Genomic DNA, 19827 nt, shown 5'->3' on the forward strand with positions numbered 1-19827 from the left:
TTTTGAAATCAAAGAAAATATCAATTCCAACCACCTTCTCGCCCAGCATCTCGCTCAGGCAGAAGGGTCTCGCCCAGGCGAGGAGGACCCTCTCTCAGGCGAGCTCCCTTCGCCTAGGCGAGAGCTCGACCTCCAGAATTAGAACCCTGCGCGCGTTCTCGCTTAGGCGAGGCGAGACCCTCCTCGCCTAAGCGACGTTCACTCGCCCAAAAGTGCAGTGGGTCGCCTGGGCGGCCCTTCGTGGAGAAATACACATGCGAGTCCCTGTTAATCCCGCCTAGGCGAGGCAGGCTCGCTTAGGCGAGTTTAACAGGCTTCGCCACTGTTCCTCACTGCTATCAATACAGTTCATGCCCAAACAACAACACAAATCATGCCATACAATCACAACCACATATAAGCACGAAAAATCACAAAACACCATCAAAACCACCATCATTTCACCAGACAAAAGGGTTCTAGCTTCCCTTACCTAGAAATAAGCTAACAAGACAGCCCTACACGCCCTCGACACCGAAGGTAAGAGCACAACAGCTCAAGGAAGGAGAACAACGGCTGGAAGGAACCCAAAGAAAATATAGCAGAAGGGGTCATCAAAAGAGTCTCACGGAAATGCCACAAAAGAGTTAGTAGAAACTACAACGAGCTCGGAAATAACTTACATGGAGTGGAGAAGTTGGAGTTCGCTCGGAGAGGGTGACGGCTAACCCTAGCAGAGCTCTGAAACAGGAGGGACAGTGTTTAGGTACGAATTTGCAAAAGTGAGGCTGACAAAGGGAACCCTAACAGCTTTAGGGCTTTTGCACCCTATGGGCCAGCCCTTATGCCTAAAAGATTAAGGTCAACCCTTACACATTAGGGCAAAAAGGAGAAACTGTTTTTAATGGGCCTTACATATCACATGAAAAATTTATTTACAATTTTTTTTATATTTTTTACACTCATATATATATATGACAAATATACAAATTTAAAATTATGTGAATTTTTAGGTTTTTCAAATATATAAAATTCTAATAAGTACTAAATGCAAAATTTTCCTCCTCTTTGTCACCACCGTAGAACATCTTTCATTCTATATATTGGAATATATATATATATATATATATATATATATATATATATATATATAAACTTAGAGAAAGAACTTCTAACATTAAATAGACATCAGATACGAAGTAAAATAATAATTTACATAATTAAGTTTATTAATTAAATTTAATTATGCAGATGATTTCACTTATTTTTTTATTTTATCTTTTGTTATTTTTTTATATATTTATTATCTTTTTATATATGTGATATCTTTAGATATTTTTTAATATTTTTGATATTTTTGATATCTTTCATATATCTTGATATTTTGGATTTTTTTATATTTTTATATTTTATTTTTAAGACCTATAAATACCAAAATTTACAATGATTATAATGATTTTTTAGTTATATCATATATATATTTGCATGATTTGAGAGAAGATTATCTTAATTCTTAGATTAGAATTCCGATTCTTGTCAAAGAATAAAAAATTAAACTTTAAATGAAACTAAAAGAATTAAAATAGAATAAAAAATAATATATATATATATATATATATATATATTAATTATATATATATATATGCTGAAAAAATAAATAAAGTTAAGCAATAAATTAAATCAAAAAATAATTAAACTATAAATTAAAAATATTTATTATGTTTTAATTTTTTTAATTTCATTTAAAGTTTAATTTTTTAATTTTAATTATTTTTTCTTTAGTTTATTATTTTTTGTTTAATTTTATTTTTATTTTCTAAAATTATTTTTTAAAAATAAAATACTAATATATATATATATATATATATATATATATATATATATATATATATATATATATATATAACATCCCATTTTAATAGTATAAAACTATTAAATTAAGACATTTCATATTATAATATAAAGTAGAGCACGCAACTAATGTACATGTGAATCAACCTTCTACCATTATCCAAAATAGACCAAAGCAATGCCATAGGCACAAAACAATGTCGTAAGCAAAACTTAAACATGAAATAGTTATCCCAAAAGGATTGCTCATAAAGCAAGGAATTACAAAATAAACCGTTTCAGAAGGGGCACAAAAGAGCCTTAAAAAATATGTCTACACTAAACAACACCGTCTTTGTCATCTACACGATCACTAGAAATTTCTATATTTTCTCACACCAAAATTGGTGATCATTGCGAAAAGAAAACACCACAAAAAAACATAGCATAGAAAGGAGAAGGGTAAGCTAGTTGCAAAAAGAAAAAGAAATACATACACACACACACACACACACACACATACACACACACATATATATATATATATATATATATATATATATATATATATATATATATATATAACACTCAAAAGAATTGCAGAACAATGTACCAATTACACCAAGCTAAGCAATATCAACTAATCCATCACACATGATGACACTCTATACTCAATTATTGAGATCTAGATATTGATGTATGATTCTTAGTGGTTTTTGCACTTGTGGTGACCTCTACTACCTGCAGAATCATTGTCAATGGGTTTCACCCTACCACACACAAGGTTAGTCCCTTTAACCGTCATAACAATCTTGGAGTTGTTCTTAAAGACAGGACCTCTTGCCCCTCTCACCACATGACTCATTCCATTCTACATGAGTCTTGAATAAGCATTACAGTACTAATTAAAGCAAATAGGATTTCTCCCATGGAATCTCCTATATTCTCACACAAGCATTTGGAAACACATTAGAAACCATACAGTATATGTCTCGCTTGAAAAATAAGTAATTCTTATCATTTTTATCCAATCCAACTTAACAACACATTACGCAAACAATTTGGGATTTTAGAAATAAAACTACAGCTTGTGTAAAGCTCCAAAATTTTTTCATTTACATCCAAATTAAAGATGATTTAATCAAGAACTAGATGCAAAAAGAATCAATTTGATTGGGTACCTATAGAAAAAGCTATGCATTAAACAAATGACTAAGGTCAAAGTTGCCAACAACCTAATCTAAGGGAACCTTTTTTTTAAAAAAAAAAACTTCTCTCACTATAGACTTCCAAATAGAGAGATCACAACGGTCAAAATAAAGCATCATATGGTCTAGGACTTGCTGTAAAAATTTCAGCTCGATCCGACGGTTAACGAAGCGGAAATTCATAATTTCGCGAGATAAGTCAGAGTTGGAAAGCTCAACTCGCCCAGCGAGTCTGCATAACGCAGAAACGCGAATTCTGCAATTTGATAGCGTCAAATGAACCAAAAACATGCAAGGGTAAAAAGAACCCATTTTAAGCCTCATGTAAGTCAAAAACATTTCCAATTTCACGTTACAGTCTCAATTTTCATCAAATTTATCTTAAATCACATGCAAGGGTAAAAAGAAGGAAATTATTTTGAAAACTTATAAACCCTACCTTCTTTTACCTTGTCTGAGAGATAAACTTGAGGGGGAGAAACACTAATAAAAGGAGCACCACAACTCCAGAAACACACTAGAGGACTGAAAAACACGAACACAATAACGGAGATAAGACTCTAAGGAAGAACTTATGACAGAACCAATGCAATAGGGCTAGAAAAGGAAAAAAATGAGGTTTAAGCTCGACTTACATGAAGAAAGAACGTTCCGCTAGCTCAAAACAAGGTTTTGCAACTATCCTAACTGAGCTTCTGTTCCAAAGAGAGCAAGAGTGAGAATGATTTTTTTTTTTTAGTGTGAGAATTAGAGAAAACTAAGTGTGAAATTGAAGAGAAAACTGAAGATAAGAAAAAACGTGATTCCCTTGAACCCTTCAATAAAATTAGGCCCAAAACTTAACAACAGAAAGTAGGCTTTACAATATATATTTCAATTTTGTTTTTATAAAATGAATTAAAAAATAATTAAACTTTAAATTAAAAAAAGTTATATATATATATATATATATATATATATATATATATATATATATGAAGTTGAGATCCGATAATATGTATATGTATTTATATGTTTTCGACATCCAAAATTTTATTATCTTCATCCGCTGTCGACTTCTGAAAATATCTATTATTTAAACTCTAACATTCAAAAATAATTTTGGAAATGAAATCTGCATTCCTATAATCAAATAGTCAAAAAGTATTTTGAAAATTTGAAAAATATTTGAGTTGCAGAAAAAATATTAGAAATGTTGGAAATGCAGAAAGGAACTCCTGAATTAATCGTGTATCCAGTTAGTATGTCAAATACGGTAGAACTGTGTAAAAGTACAAGATTGACTTTTTATAAAGTAACTGAATTATATCCACTAGTAGTAATTTTAACTTTTTATATTGAATAAATAATATTTTATTTGAGTGATTATATATATATATATATATATATATATATATATATATATATATATATATATATATATATATGAAATTGAGTGAAAAAAAATACTTTAAAGTTCAAAATTGAATAAAAGAGTTAGAATTCATAATTTTGATGTGGATCAATTTTTGCGAAATGTGTTAAATTGTACTTTTGTGATATTTTTCCTTTAGACCAAAATCATGAGATAAATATTTTTTTTCTTCTTTAAGTTAATTTTTCACTTCATCAAAAAATAAAACATTTATTCACTCAAATAATTCTTCCATGCTTTAAAGAAAATAAATTGTTCAAGTAGTTGCATGATATGTTTATATTATATATATATATATATATATATATATAATATTTAATTTATTTAAGCTATAATTTAATTAATTATAGAGTTATACTGAATGAATGAAATTGTGTTGTATGAAGTCATTTAATATTATTAATAGACAACATTATGTTATATGAAAATACACACAAAATGAAGAGCTTACTTTTAAAGATGGTTTTACTACATATACAACAAAAACCACTCGTCACATGAAAAACCAATTTCTAAGACTTTTAATTTTTTTTTAACTCCCACTAATAATTTTGTTAGGAATTGTGAATTAGAATTGTTTCTTTTTGTCCTCATTATTAGTACTCTTATAAAGTTGCTAAACATTTATTGTTCCACTATTTTTTTTTTCAGTCAACATATCAAATTAGCTACATAAAAAATCACCACATAAACACATAATTTATTTTTACATTGTTGCAAACTTAATTGAAGTGACCTTCTGAACATTGTAATGTAATGTTACATGTTATAGATGAGATTTAGAACAATAGGAGCAAAATCAAATTTGAAAATATTTTCATAATATTAACACATAAAAGCCATAAACGTTATTTTTGTTTTCTCTCAATATTTATGTTATTTATGTATAGATAGTTTGTTTCATACTGTGTCACAAGTTAAATTTCCAGAAGTTTTTTGTTGTATCTTGTACACCAAAAAGACTAAAAAAGAAGAAAAAAAAAGTCATCCAATTTAATTGGTCCCTCCCAGTAAAGTAAAAGTTTATAAAACTTAATATATTTTTTTAAATTTGAGAAACTTAAATTTAATCTTAAAAAATCACATCGTTCTATTTAAAAAAGAAAAGAAAAAAGAGAGAGAGACTTCTTTCAATCTTTTTTCACTTAAATACTGTATAGTATAAGACTTATATGAGGTCATCCATTTAAAAAATGATATCATTTCAAAACGGGTTATTTAAGTCACGTTAAAACAAAATAATACACTAATCAAGTATTAAGACATAATGGACATAACTAAATTTGGCCCATCTAGATATTGACTTCTTATAGACTACTATAGATATCACATAATTTACTAGTTATACTTATTCATTAATTGGCTTAAATACTTTTTTTGTCATCATTTTCGTAGTGTTTGTTGCGGATGATCCTCATTTTGATAGAATGTTTAAAATGGTCCTCATTTTTATCGAATGTATAAAATGGTCCTCATTTTCGCAATTTGTGTTTTATTTGGTCATTTTCTGTAACGCCTTTTAAATCATTAACGGACCATTGTATAGGTGGCACAGCTTGTATTAGGGTGTGTTACATGTACTGTACATATGACTAATTAATGTTAATTTTTCAATTTAGGGGGAATTTTGCAATTAGGAAAATTTCTTCATATTTCCCGTCAATGGTGAAGTCTTATGGGAAAGAACTCCCTACCATGACATCCATCCACCACATAAGAGGATCTTATCAGGAAGACCCAAGAAAAAAGAAGGTTGGAAGAGTGGGAGTTGAGAAAGAATAACACACAAATCGAGGTCATAGAAAAAAATGTAGCATATGCCGTCAGATTGAACATAACAGGAACAATTGCCCAGATAAGCCTGTGGATGAGTAGACTACAACACCTGCTGAGACTGTACCAGATGCCCAAACTGCTGAAATTGTTGAGAATGCATCAACTGCTGAAACTCAAACAACTCAATCACCAAGGAATGAAGTGGAGAGTCAAACAACACCACTACCAACACCAGAAGAACCATGTCAGCAGTTTAGAATGAAATTACAGATTAGGAAGAGGCCATGATAGCAGCTACAAACGTCTTAGTTATTTTTTGGAATTTCTAATGTAGAATTCATTATTAATGTAGTGCATTTTGACTTTCCTTAAACTTCGTTCAATTTCACTTTTGCCAAACATTGATGTAGTGCATTGTGATGAGGATGAATTAATGTTATGAATTTAACTTCTTCCAGACTTAGATCAATTCAATTTTTCCCAAGCTTAGATCAATATCACTTACTTCAATGCTCAGATTAAGATGTTATTTTGAACATGTTGGGACTAATATCAACATAATCAAACTAATTCATTTCTTCATTTAACAATAGTACAAAACAGATTGGACTTTAAAATATTACACACAATAACAATACGAATAATACAATAACAACACAAGTGAACCCTATTACTAATTGCAGCCTCTTCTCAGCAACCTTCAATGACTTATCCAAATCATTAATCTACCTCATTTGTGTCATGATGATGACATCTTTTTCATCATCACCACCATTTGAAAAGTTGCAGCCCACATTATTGGAACCACTACTCTGTAAATCAATAAACCAAAAATTAAAACCAATTTATTATTAACACAAAAATAAAAAACAGATTTTACCCAAAATTTTCTACCAATATTCTTTGGAGTTCTTGCCATCCTCAAAGTTGTCATCTCTCCGCAGCTACAAATCGGGGTTAATCCATTTATCGTTGAACCATCAACAGTGCACGAAGTGATATAACACGGTTACCTCCAACAATTACAACCAGAGGTAAAGGAAGAAGATTGAGACCGTAACATATCTATATAATGGGATTGCAAAAAGAAGAAGATTGCAGCAACACCAATTGAGAATGGAGGAACAAGATTGCTAAAACTCACCAACTGCCTAAACATTCCTTACCAAAACCCTAGCTCACTTATTTATCCCTAAATATCTAATTACCACTCATGTACAATACACGTAACACACCCTAATACAAACCGTGTCACCTGTACAATGTTCCGTTAATGATTTAAACGGTGTTACAGAAAAGGACCAAATAAAACACGAATTGCGAAAATGATGATCATTTTAAATATTCGGTAAAAATGAGGACCATTTTAAACATTCTGTCAAAATGAGGATCATCCGCAACAAACACTACGAGATGAAGACCAAAAAGGTATTTAAGCCTTCATTAATTATTTACTTTTATTGTGTTTATCTTTCGGAGTATTTTTGCAACTACTCCAAAAATCAACCGAATTGATAAAGTAAAAGATTGAAGAATTTTGGTTAGAATGCATATATTTTGGCAACCCTAAAATCACATTTTAGTGGATCCAAGTAGAACATCTAAGTTATGTAAGTACATATACGAAATTAAATTAAATAAATAATAAAAAAAAAGAAATTAAGCTTAGGAAATATGAAATTTTTTGATGCAATTATGGAAATATATTGTGTGCACTGGGATGTGTAGAAGAGTAGCCCATAAATAAGAAATTGTTGGGTCTGAAAAATGATTAATGGCGGTGGTGGTGGAGCCATGAGGGGAACCTAATCTTTCACCCTTTCAAGATATTCCAAATTGGGTACAAAAAATAATAGTGTGACACGTAGTTTTAAGCATTAGGCACCTTCTTTTTTTCTGGTGGTGGAATCACTTCCAATAATGAGGAATCAAGTACTGTTCCTCTTCCCCCAGGAACTTCCCCAATTCACATGCCTTCCAGCCCCTCCCCTCTCATTCTTTATGCCTCCAATTATTAATCTTTCATCAACAAAAATAAAATAAAAAATCAAAAGAATGTGTGACCCTTTCATTTCATGTTATATCTATCACAATCTGTAATAATTTGCATAGAGCCAGATGTACCCATGTGGTGGCCATAGAATGGGACACATTTGCTTTATGAAAGGGAATGGGGTTTGGTAGGTGCAGACAATCATTGTCACATAACACATTCCCTACTAAAATACACTTCTCTTCCTTCTTTACACACTCCACACCACAACCTTCCAAACTCTCTTCTTTACATACTCAATACCTTCTTTTACACAAATAACCTATGTAATTTGGAAGTGCTTAATCATACAATTTGACATAATGAAGCAAAATTATTCTTAATTAATTGCACTTCCGGTATGTCTAACTACTTATGCTAAGTGGTGAAAATATACTAAAATTCAACTCCTACACCCGATGTTGTAGGTTCGAATTCTACACAGCGTGATTTGTTAGATCGAGAATGACATTCAAATAATTGACAGCAGTGTAAAGTCTGAATTTGACCTCATGTGGAATTTGATTAAAAACAAAGAAATAGGAGGTAAATAAACAAAAGAGACGTTAATTAATCAAAGATTCAAACGCGATGGCATTTATGGTCATTCTCGTAAGTAACAAGTAGAAGATCAAGTGAACTTTAAGTCTTGTTATTTGTTATATCATCCGCTATTGAAACTATTGAACTATCCATTAATCTCTACTCTTACGTTTGAATATATGAGTGGATGTCAACCTCATTGATAAACCAATTTTGTACTGCTTAAATCCACTTCTTAAAAAAAATTAATAGAAATTATGGAAATCCGAAATAAACAACACTTGTATGAGTTAAACTACTCGCTTGGGTTGACATTATAAGCGATTCTGGGACACATTCTGTGCATGTTATGATGTCGAGGGGATTTCAAATGAGTCCAAAGATTGACAGTGATCAGTTGCACATGATTAGGTGGTTCAGATCCCAAGTACCCACGTATATCCAATAAAATAATTGCCTTTTGGCTTATCATTTATCTGTCACTCATTACATTAACTATAAACTAATTTGTCTCTCAGAACTTCCTATAACCTCCCCTTCACTCCTTCTTCCCTGCTATGCAAAATGCAACAACATTAAGACGATCCAACACCAAAATGCAAACCCACCTTCTGTTCTTCCTCTACTGTTACATTGGCCTCTCACTTGCTTTTACTGAAGCTGCACCAGATCATGAATTCTCAACTCTTCTCTCAATCAAAGCCACTCTCATTGACCCAATGAGGCATCTCAAAGATTGGCAATTTCCAAGCAATGTGACACAACCAGGATCACCCCATTGTAACTGGACTGGAGTTGGTTGCAACGTTAAAGGCTTTGTAGAGACTCTTGACCTCTCCAACATGAACCTCAGCGGTCGTGTTTCCGACCACATTCAATCTCTTTCGAGTCTGTCTTACTTCAACATAAGCTGTAACAACTTCGCTTCATCACTGCCCAAGTCACTGTCCAACCTCACCTCTCTCGAGAACTTTGATGTCAGCCAGAACTACTTCACTGGCAGCTTCCCCACGGGTCTTGGAAGAGCAGCAGGCTTGAGATTAATCAATGCATCGAGCAATGATTTTTCAGGTTTTCTTCCTGAGGATATTGGAAATGCAACCTTGCTTGAAAGCCTTGATTTTCGAGGGAGCTACTTCATGAGTTCAATCCCCAGGAGTTTTAAGAATTTGCAGAAACTCAAGTTTCTGGGCCTTTCAGGCAACAACTTCACAGGGAGGATTCCAGGATATCTCGGTGAACTAACTTCTCTGGAGACATTGATTATGGGATACAATTTATTTGAAGGTGAGATCCCCGCAAAGTTTGGGAACTTGACCAGTCTTCAATACCTTGACTTGGCTGTAGGAAGTCTCAGTGGACAAATTCCAGCTGAATTGGGTAAGCTCACAAAACTCAACACAATTTACTTGTACCATAACAACTTCACAGGAGAAATTCCTCATCAACTTGGAAACATCACTTCACTGGCATTTTTGGATCTCTCTGACAATCAGATCTCCGGAGAGATTCCAGAAGAACTTGCTAAATTGGAAAACCTGAAGCTCTTGAATCTGATGACGAACAAACTAACTGGTCGAGTACCAGAGAAGCTTGGTGAATTGAAAAATTTACAGGTGCTTGAGCTCTGGAAAAATTCCTTACATGGTCCTTTGCCACCAAACCTTGGGCTCAACTCTCCTTTGCAGTGGTTGGATGTATCCTCTAACGCATTATCTGGGGATATCCCTCCAGGTTTGTGTACTACTGGAAATCTCACTAAACTAATCCTCTTCAATAATTCCTTCACTGGCTCCATTCCAAGTGGACTTGCAAACTGTTTGTCTCTGGTACGTGTTCGGATTCAGAACAATCTTATTTCTGGAACTATTCCCGTTGGCTTTGGAAACCTCCTTGGCCTTCAACGGCTAGAATTCGCAAAGAACAACCTCACTGGGAAAATTCCCTCTGATATTACCTCATCCACATCGCTCTCTTTCATTGATGTATCTTGGAACAACTTTGAGTCATCTCTACCGTCAGATATTCTTTCTATTCCAACCCTTCAAACCTTCATTGCCTCTCATAACAATTTTGGAGGAGATATCCCGGATGAGTTCCAGGACTGTCCATCTCTCTCTGTATTGGACCTTTCAAACACCCATGTTTCTGGCACAATCCCCGAGAGTATTGCTTCTTGTGAAAAATTAGTCAACCTTAACCTTCGAAATAACCACTTGACAGGAGAAATCCCAAAATCAATCACGAGCATGCCCACTTTATCTGTTCTTGATCTTTCCAACAATTCATTGACCGGTAGGATTCCTGACAACATTGGCAATTGCCCTGCTCTGGAATTGCTGAACTTGTCCTATAACAAACTTGAGGGTCCAGTACCCTCAAATGGGATGTTGATGACCATAAATCCTAACGATCTTATTGGCAATGAAGGTCTTTGTGGAGGCATTCTCCCTCCATGTTCTCCAAATATGGCTGTGACAAGCCATCGAAGGAGCTCACATGTCAGACACATCATAATCGGTTTTGTGACTGGCATTTCAGTGATTTTAGCTTTTGGTGCTGCATATTTTGGTGGTAGATGTTTGTACAATAGATGGCACTTATATAACAACTTCTTCTATGATTGGTTCAAACAGAACAATGAAGATTGGCCCTGGAGACTAGTAGCATTCCAGAGGATCAGCTTCACTAGTAGTGACATTCTGACTTGCATGAAGGAATCAAATGTTATAGGAATGGGGAGCACTGGTATCGTTTACAAAGCTGAAATCCATAGACCTCACGTAACCGTAGCAGTGAAGAAACTGTGGAGGTCAAGGACAGACATAGAAGATGGAAATGATGTGTTGAGAGAAGTTGAACTCCTCGGGAGACTTAGGCACAGAAATATTGTAAGGCTGTTGGGGTATGTACACAACGAAAGAAATGTGATGATGGTTTACGAGTACATGCCTAACGGAAATCTTGGAACAGCTCTGCATGGTGAAGAATCTGCAAGGTTGCTTGTTGACTGGGTTTCAAGGTACAGCATAGCTCTAGGAGTTGCACAAGGGCTTAACTACCTCCATCATGATTGCCACCCACCAGTTATTCACAGGGATATCAAGTCTAACAACATACTCCTTGACGCAAATTTAGAGGCGAGAATAGCAGACTTTGGGTTGGCAAGGATGATGATTCAAAAGAACGAGACAGTTTCCATGGTGGCGGGATCATATGGATACATCGCACCAGGTTAGTACTTAGCTCTCGTTCTTTGATTAGTTATTTATTTACGCATTATGTGGTGCAAGTTGAAACACGCTTATATTAACAACACAGAAAGTAAGAAATCTGATCTAGGGTGGCAGTTTATGCCCAGATTTCTGTTTTCGTAACTTCTACCTCAGATAAGTGAAAGTGAGAGACAATAGATGATTAACTTAATGATTATGTGCTATGGTTTTAGAATATGGATACACTCTGAAGGTTGACGAGAAGATTGACATATACAGCTATGGGGTGGTGCTTTTGGAGCTTCTAACTGGCAAAACGCCTTTAGACCCTTCGTTTGAAGAATCAACTGACATAGTCGAATGGATACGGAAGAAGAAAAGCAACAAATCATTGTTAGAAGCACTGGATCCTGCCATAGCTAGTCAATGCAAACATGTCCAAGAAGAAATGTTGCTTGTACTCCGGATTGCACTTCTGTGCACCGCAAAGCTTCCCAAGGAAAGACCACACATGAGAGACATCATCACAATGCTTGGTGAGGCAAAGCCAAGAAGGAAAAGTGTTTGCCATAATGGGGGTCAAGAAAGCAGTAGCATGGAAAAGTCCACTGTCTTTACCACCTCACCTGCTGTAAGTCTTTTGTAGCAATAAGTTGTTTAGTAATGAGAAATATATTTTGAATTTTGTAGCCTCTGAATTTTTATGTATGCTTTGCCTGCGTCGACCAAATTTCTGTCATATAGTAAATACATGTATTTTCGGTAAGATATTGATTCTTTTACTCCTTTTCAATTGAGGAAGGAACGGCGATTTCAGAATCGCTATCAGATTATCAACATGGTTAAAATGTGCTTAAAGACTGTATACTACCGAGTCGTCGACTCTGACACTATTTTAATTAAAGTTCACCATCTCATCAAAGACATGTATAGCATTTGCTAACTTTTTCTGGCCACTTTCCTCTATTTAACTTTCGATTTTTCTTTCACAATTGTCTTAATGCACGCCGATTTTTCAGTTATGCCTTCATTTTCATTAGTTCAGCAGTCGCATAAGGAAGAGCTTCGGTGACCCTAATGTCAATGTCGCAGCTTGACAAGTTAGAAAACTATTCCTTAAAATTTTATGCTGCACTCAAATTGTAAGAAAATTCTGAATAAAAAAAAGTGAAAAACGATCTACTTTGTTTTCCCCGGTTATGAATGTGTCATCATAGATATTTCGAGTTAATCCAAGCAATTTGAAAGAAAATGCAATCACGATCGGTACATCCAGTTCCGCTGATTCGTTCTAGTATTCAAAGTAATAAAGAAGTGTTAATCAAGCAGAAGTGTTTTGGATAGGAAGTCCAATAACATTAAAATAAAGAATTCACGTTACAACAATGGTAAGGAAAAAATATTGGGATCCGGTTGACTTCAAGAAAAGAAGGCCGAGAAGGAAAACTGTTATCTCTTCTCATCCAGACCAACATAGGCATGCTATTAGTGTATTTTGTATCCTAAACTGTACACATTTATCGAAGTACAAAATGACAGATTGCCCTCCAAAAAAATCAGTCATAAAAAGAACAGTAACACCTCAAACTGTTCCGTACCCTACACTATCCCAATCTAGGATGCTAGTAGAGCACTTCCTGGTGCACTTCTTCTTTCAAGTAAGCTGACAGATGTTGGCTGGAAAACATTCATAGAAACAATAGTGAGATAAGTTCATTGCTAGATGAACACAGCAATTCGGATATTGACTATGTTATACACGTAATACCACTCTTTAGAAATAATATTACGTGATACATAAAAAAAAATTAAAGAACCCTTGTACTATGGATGTCGGTTTGCAAACTCAAGTTGACATGCACTTCAATCCATAAGACTACAATACATCCAAAGAACCAGAGGCTAAAGCTACTCATTACCAATAAAACCAAAACCTTTAAAAGGTTAATATTGGCTCCCTTTCGGATAAAGTGACTTGCAGGGAAAAAGCACACTGCAGTAAGGTTGCCAGAATAATCCGAAGATCAAGAGTATTATAGGAATAAAGTTCTCCAAAATGAGTTTTGACCTTTTATTCATATTCGCTGTAAGAATAAATTTTTTAAACTAAAGAGATAATAATATACCTCACTAGCTTGGATTTCACCAAGCGTAAATGGCTCTTTCTCCCTGATTACACCATTATTTTTAGTAATTCTTTCTAAATCCTGCTAGAGGGAAGATTAAAAGTGTTATGAACAATTCAGAAATAACTTCCATCATGTTCAACATGAAATAAAAAAGTGAACTCGTTGCATAGGCACTTCAATACAAAACTGGAATTTTATATGTTACTTCTACATTCAGTATTTCATGCACAACATAACATAATAGATACTAAATGAAGATATGCACACAAATTTTAATAATAACCACAAAAATGGAACCAAGTGAGTTCATTAAACAAAAATTTTAATATCTTCTTTACTTAATGAAAAAAATGTATCTAATGAGTATCACAGGTTGATAATACTCCCACCAAATATAAAAAATTGCATTTATCAAAAATAAATAAATAAATAAAAGCAGGCTTAAAACCACATTAAAAGATTTTAAAAGGGGTAAGAGAATGCAAAAAACCACATAAGATGAATTTAGGCTTTCAGATGGGTATTTTTCCAAAATTCACAAAAATTGATGTTCATAGAAATCAGAATGAATCACAATTTGTGGTAAAAGATTCAGCCACTGTATTCTCTGTATTTGGAATGACATACTGAATTTACAACCAAAAATATGAACTTTAATCAAACTTTAGAAAATATACTCAGGTTAGTTTAGGTATTAAAAGACACTGTATGACAGGCAAGTAGACAAAATACTAGATACAGCATCTCAAACACTGTATTACCTTCCCAGTCAAAATTTCAAACTCAAGCAACTCCTCCACTATCTTTTCTAGTACTGGGCGATTTTTCAGCAGCATTTCTCTTGCTTTGAGATATGCCAAATCGAACATCTAGGAACATCACAAAAATATAATATTAGATTTTTTTTTTATATATAAGTTAAACTTCTGTTAATGCATGATACCTTTTCAACTTTAGCTGCCATCACATATTCATGGTCATCCCCCATACTTAATGCCGTGACCTAAGCCAGTAAAAAAACATAAGAAATAGTCTGTAATATACTAATATTAAAAGCCAAGGTCAATAAACATGTAATCCTTTGTTACGCAGATGCTACTGAATCCTTCCATTTGTTCCATTTGTTCAGATTCAAAGGGCAGTGCTCTCCATTCGTGAGAGGGACAGATTATCAAATCACAACCTCCACCAGGATTCTTAAAATAGCAGTTCACAGATAATGGATAAATATGTGTTTAAGGGGATCGGCTGACACTAGAGTAAATTATGAAAAATGTGTACCATCTTTACACCAAATTATGGAAAATATAATAGAACCATTGAGTTATAAGGGGCTATCATTATTCATGACCATCTTACACCAAATTATGGAAAATAAATGACAACAAAGAGTGTGCAAGTAATGTGAGAAATTTGATGGGCAAGTAATGCATGACATATACATGTAACAATTATATCATGGATCCATAACTTGAACCATCCAAGATCTGTGAACTGCATTAGTTCAATTATGCTTCTATTATACGTAGAAAAATACTCTCATTTAATTGATACCAATAACAGAGAACACAACTTGTACATATGCAGATCAGATTGCTATAAATAAGGAAAATAAATCAACATTAACTGGAAACAAAGTAACAGAGAGATATTTCAAAAAAATAAGTCTAATCTGATTCAGATATTCCCCACAACTTGATCACGCAAATCAGGACAGGTATAACTTTCCTAATTTACTCATATATCCATAATTTATTGTGAATTAAAAATCCTAATGTTCGTAATTGATCCACATTCTATATCTCAGATTCCACATCTCGTAGCTCTTTTGGGAGATTGTCTATCCAACATTACTTTACTTTTCCTCTTTTATACAACCGGGCAGTACTTGCACTATTAGCAGCTCAATAATTATTTTCATTAAAGATATAATAATCTTCTTAACCATATTGACTATTGATACTATTTGAGAAAGAAAGGAGGACATATCAGTGACCATATTGAATATTATTAACCCCATTTGAGAACGATAGACGTATTAACGGTGTGCTATGTTAAAAGTAAGCTTCAAGCAACACCTACCAATAATTCAATCTAACTTTTCAACGATCACATAATCAACATCAAGAAAGAAAAAATAATTCCACAATAGTAGTTGAAATGCACATAAGAAAGGTCTATACCGCATTACTGTGGTAGTAAATTGCAGGACTGTCGTCGGGTCCCCACCCATACTGAATGACCATTCGAGTAGCTATCTGTTGTAAAGAAAAAAGAATGGTCAGAGTTTATACTTACATCGTTTGGTTAATATTATCATTTTCCAAGAAATTATAACATAAAAAATAATCAGATATTTTAGCTGACTGAATTAAGTCAAATATAAACCAACCTCTTGCGCCTGCTGTATCTCATAAATAGAAAGCAAGTTTTCTTCCCCAAAAGGAAGTAACATTTGGGATGCAACATAAGAACCAAAACAAAATACAAGCTTCTTCTCGAGATATGATCTTGATTCTGAATTCCCATTGATGGAACCCTCATTTCTTGCTTTTGTGATTTTTGTACATCCAATTCCCTGTATAATTGTCAATAATCTATCATTAAACAAATATATATGACAAGTCAGTATTTTTAGTAATAAAATAAGTCAGCTAATTTTCCTCCATTGGTCTTTCCTAACAGAATTGTAACTACAACAGTGACTAGGAAGCAAGTTTGGAAAATACAAGCTACCAATAGTTGGCTTCATATTCATCAAAAATCAGGTTACTGCAGTCTTGACTGTGTTGGTATACAGCAACAGATGGCAGGCTAGACAAGTGAAAGTAAACATACTAGGCCAGAGTCAAGAAACCATATTTTACACTTAAAACACACATATACACATTAGCAATGTTATAGAAGCGTAAGAGGAATGGAGAAAATAGTAGAATTTGAGAGAAATTTTCTCTTTGGGAATCTTTAAATTTAAAGGTCAGTATAGGAATTCATAAGCCAGCTCTTTATCTGAAATACTTAACTTTTTTAAAATTCTACCTAGAAATTCAGTCTTTCAAAATCAATCATATTTACTTTCAAAGCATTGTCTAGTCAAGGAATGCTACCAAACATTCTTTATACATTCTTATTATTGTGTGAAATCCATGCAGCCCCTCTAAAAAAAATACTAAAATAGAGGGTGGCTCACAGATTACAACACCTCAGATGAATTTTACCCAATAATCAGTGTGTTTGGCAGTAGCTCTCTAGGCTGGTTGTCCAGATTATACACATAATGTAAATCTCATGGCCTTGTATATACCCAGTCGTCATACTTGGCAAATAACAGAAGCCAACATTAGATAACTAGAAACCCTTGCAACAACAGCAGTAGAAATGGCCTTTGAAACACAGACAAGAACGTTTGATAACTAAAAAGCATTGCTATGATATTGACAGGTAATATATACCAGTCTAATAAGTGAGACTAACCTGCCATGATTGAGGTTCAAGCCAAAGATTATCAACAACATCAAAATTGGGTAATAAAAGAGCAGTGAGACCACGACCAGCTGCCCAGACAGCATGTGGAAACTTCGTTTCCCTTGTCCACTGAACAACAAAGAAACATCATTTTAGATATATTTGTAGCAAGTCAATTATTTTTCATCTTCTAAAATAGAGAAAAACTCAGACTGCATCTACTTGCAAATAAGTGGAAGAAGAAACTGGGTGATAATACAAATGAAAATATGTACAAGGCAAAGCCTTGCTTTGACAACATAATAGCCATTATGTGGAGATGACAGTTTCGTACATCAAGTGGAGGGCTCAAAAACTCTATCCCATTGTTTATTTGGCCATATGGTTCCATCAAATCGACAACATTTTGCAGATCTTCTTTTGTCAATGTCAGCCCAAGATGATTCACCATTGCTTTGCTAAACTTATTGAAAACCTTGGTCTTCCGCAACCATGAGGGAACCATAGAGCTGAAAGTCTAAAAAAAAATAATAAATATATTTCACTTCATACAGGAAAAATTATCACACACTATGACTATAAAAAGAAAGTGATCAATATGGAGTGATGCAATAATGTTTTCAATTTTCTTGTTCATTCTACTTCTTGATAAAAATGAACTATATGAAAATTTGCAATAAAGAAAGAGACAATAACACGTCAAATGAATCTTATTATCATTATCTTATTGCTATTATTAAGTTTGAATTCAGCATGTTTAAAGCAGATCACACACCTCTGTATCTGTAGTATCTTTAGAAAAACTATAAACAAAATGTGATGCAAAATTGATAATCAACAACTAATCAGGGATGATACAGATAATATTATGTTAATGTGACAAATTCTAATAGCTAAAAACAAATTAAAGATTCGTCTCGTCTTAGCTGGATAAGGAAATTCAGGAGAATAAACTCCTGCTTGTAACCCGTACAGATGGACCCAAGTGGTGCATAACCAGATGTCTCTCTTGGAATTCGCTAGAGACTACCATTGCCATTGTCAGTTAGATATAACTGCCAGTAAGTTATTCTGACAGCCGTCAGTTAGCTAGACTGCCTAGCTTGTTACACAAGTCATATGTACCCTATAAATATTGTATTGTATCATTTCTTTTGAGACATGAATGAATAATATTCCAACCACTTTTTCTCTCTGAATTCTTTCCATATTATAGTATCTAGAGCATGAGAAAGTCCCACATGGCTATCATTCCTATGCCTCCAAGCTCCCTGTTGACATTGTAAACAAGCCAACTTTTTTGCCAACATCACCTCTATTGGAAGAGCCATATTTCTTAATAAACCTCAAGAACCCTTTAAGCCTCATGCTTTGACCTCTTAGGCTACCCTAGGAGTCCACCACAAAGTTCTAACAATTTGTTAGGATCATTGAACCCTGTTATCACTTCATAACTTCCAATTCACTTCTATCCGATTACAGAAGCATTGGATGACAAGAACTATCCTGTGTGAAAGCAGAAGAACAAACCTGTGCTTCATGGCCACAAGCTTCATAAGTTTCTTCTAAATCTACAAGTCCCATCAAGGTATCTCAAGCAAACTGTAATGCTGATTGGACATTAGATATTGATGACAAACGTTTCACATTTAGTAACTGTGTCTTTCTGGAGTTAACCCTTATTTCATGGTGGTCTGAAAAGCAATTTGACCATAGCTGCTGCTGAACTCTTATGGTGCAATCTCTGCTTAGTGAGCTTCAAGTTCAACTCTCTACACCTTTCATATTTTGTGAGAAAGAAATGTTGCTCTTGTCCACAACATGTGTTACACGCATGCATGCACCAAACATGATTAAGCATCTTCAAGTTTTTCATATTTGAGAAAAAATCATGATTAAGCCTCTATAAGTTTTTGATATTGCTGCCTAAGACTGGATTGGTGAGTGCTAACCATATAGCTTTCTAAGACCAGATTCTGCTTTCTTGCAGACAAATTCAGAGGGCTCGGAATCCCTTACAACTTCATCCACTGAGTTTGAGGTAGGAATAATATACATAAATGGGTGATAACCAAAACAATATTTAGAATGCTCAATATGCTACATTTTTCATTCATATTGTTAGAGATCTCACAGAATAACAAAATAGTATACGTAAAGGTAGTTAAACCTACCATTTTAAGTTAGATTTTGAGTTTGAGTTACCTCCAAGCCCAAACTATAAAATGGAATCAAA

The 19827-nt window shown here is 33.8% G+C and overlaps 2 protein-coding genes across 4 annotated transcripts in view; one reads left to right on the plus strand and one right to left on the minus strand.

Moving 5' to 3' along the window:
- The first annotated feature begins 9272 nt into the window (after window positions 1–9272).
- Window positions 9273–13052, plus strand: LOC114190322 (leucine-rich repeat receptor-like protein kinase PXL1). Its single transcript, XM_028079155.1, has 2 exons — window positions 9273–12016; window positions 12231–13052. The coding sequence occupies exons 1-2, from the start codon at window positions 9340–9342 to the stop codon at window positions 12641–12643; spliced, it is 3090 nt and encodes a 1029-aa protein (XP_027934956.1). The 5' UTR covers window positions 9273–9339; the 3' UTR covers window positions 12644–13052.
- A 262-nt stretch (window positions 13053–13314) lies between these two features.
- LOC114190492 (probable inactive ATP-dependent zinc metalloprotease FTSHI 5, chloroplastic) overlaps window positions 13315–19827 on the minus strand; it is a 28907-nt gene continuing 22394 nt past the window's right edge. For all 3 annotated transcript variants that reach the window (XM_028079399.1, XM_028079398.1, XM_028079400.1), the window contains 8 exons: window positions 17926–18108; window positions 17601–17720; window positions 16519–16704; window positions 16310–16384; window positions 15070–15129; window positions 14888–14995; window positions 14124–14204; window positions 13315–13674 (listed from right to left, as the gene is read on the minus strand). In XM_028079399.1, the coding sequence (XP_027935200.1) occupies window positions 13612–13674; window positions 14124–14204; window positions 14888–14995; window positions 15070–15129; window positions 16310–16384; window positions 16519–16704; window positions 17601–17720; window positions 17926–18108 (876 nt within the window). In that variant the 3' untranslated portion in view covers window positions 13315–13611. The remainder of the gene's footprint in view (window positions 13675–14123; window positions 14205–14887; window positions 14996–15069; window positions 15130–16309; window positions 16385–16518; window positions 16705–17600; window positions 17721–17925; window positions 18109–19827) is intronic.

The sequence above is a fragment of the Vigna unguiculata genome, chromosome 7 (assembly GCF_004118075.2).
Source record: "Vigna unguiculata cultivar IT97K-499-35 chromosome 7, ASM411807v1, whole genome shotgun sequence".
In the NCBI taxonomy this organism is placed as follows: Eukaryota; Viridiplantae; Streptophyta; class Magnoliopsida; order Fabales; family Fabaceae; genus Vigna; species Vigna unguiculata.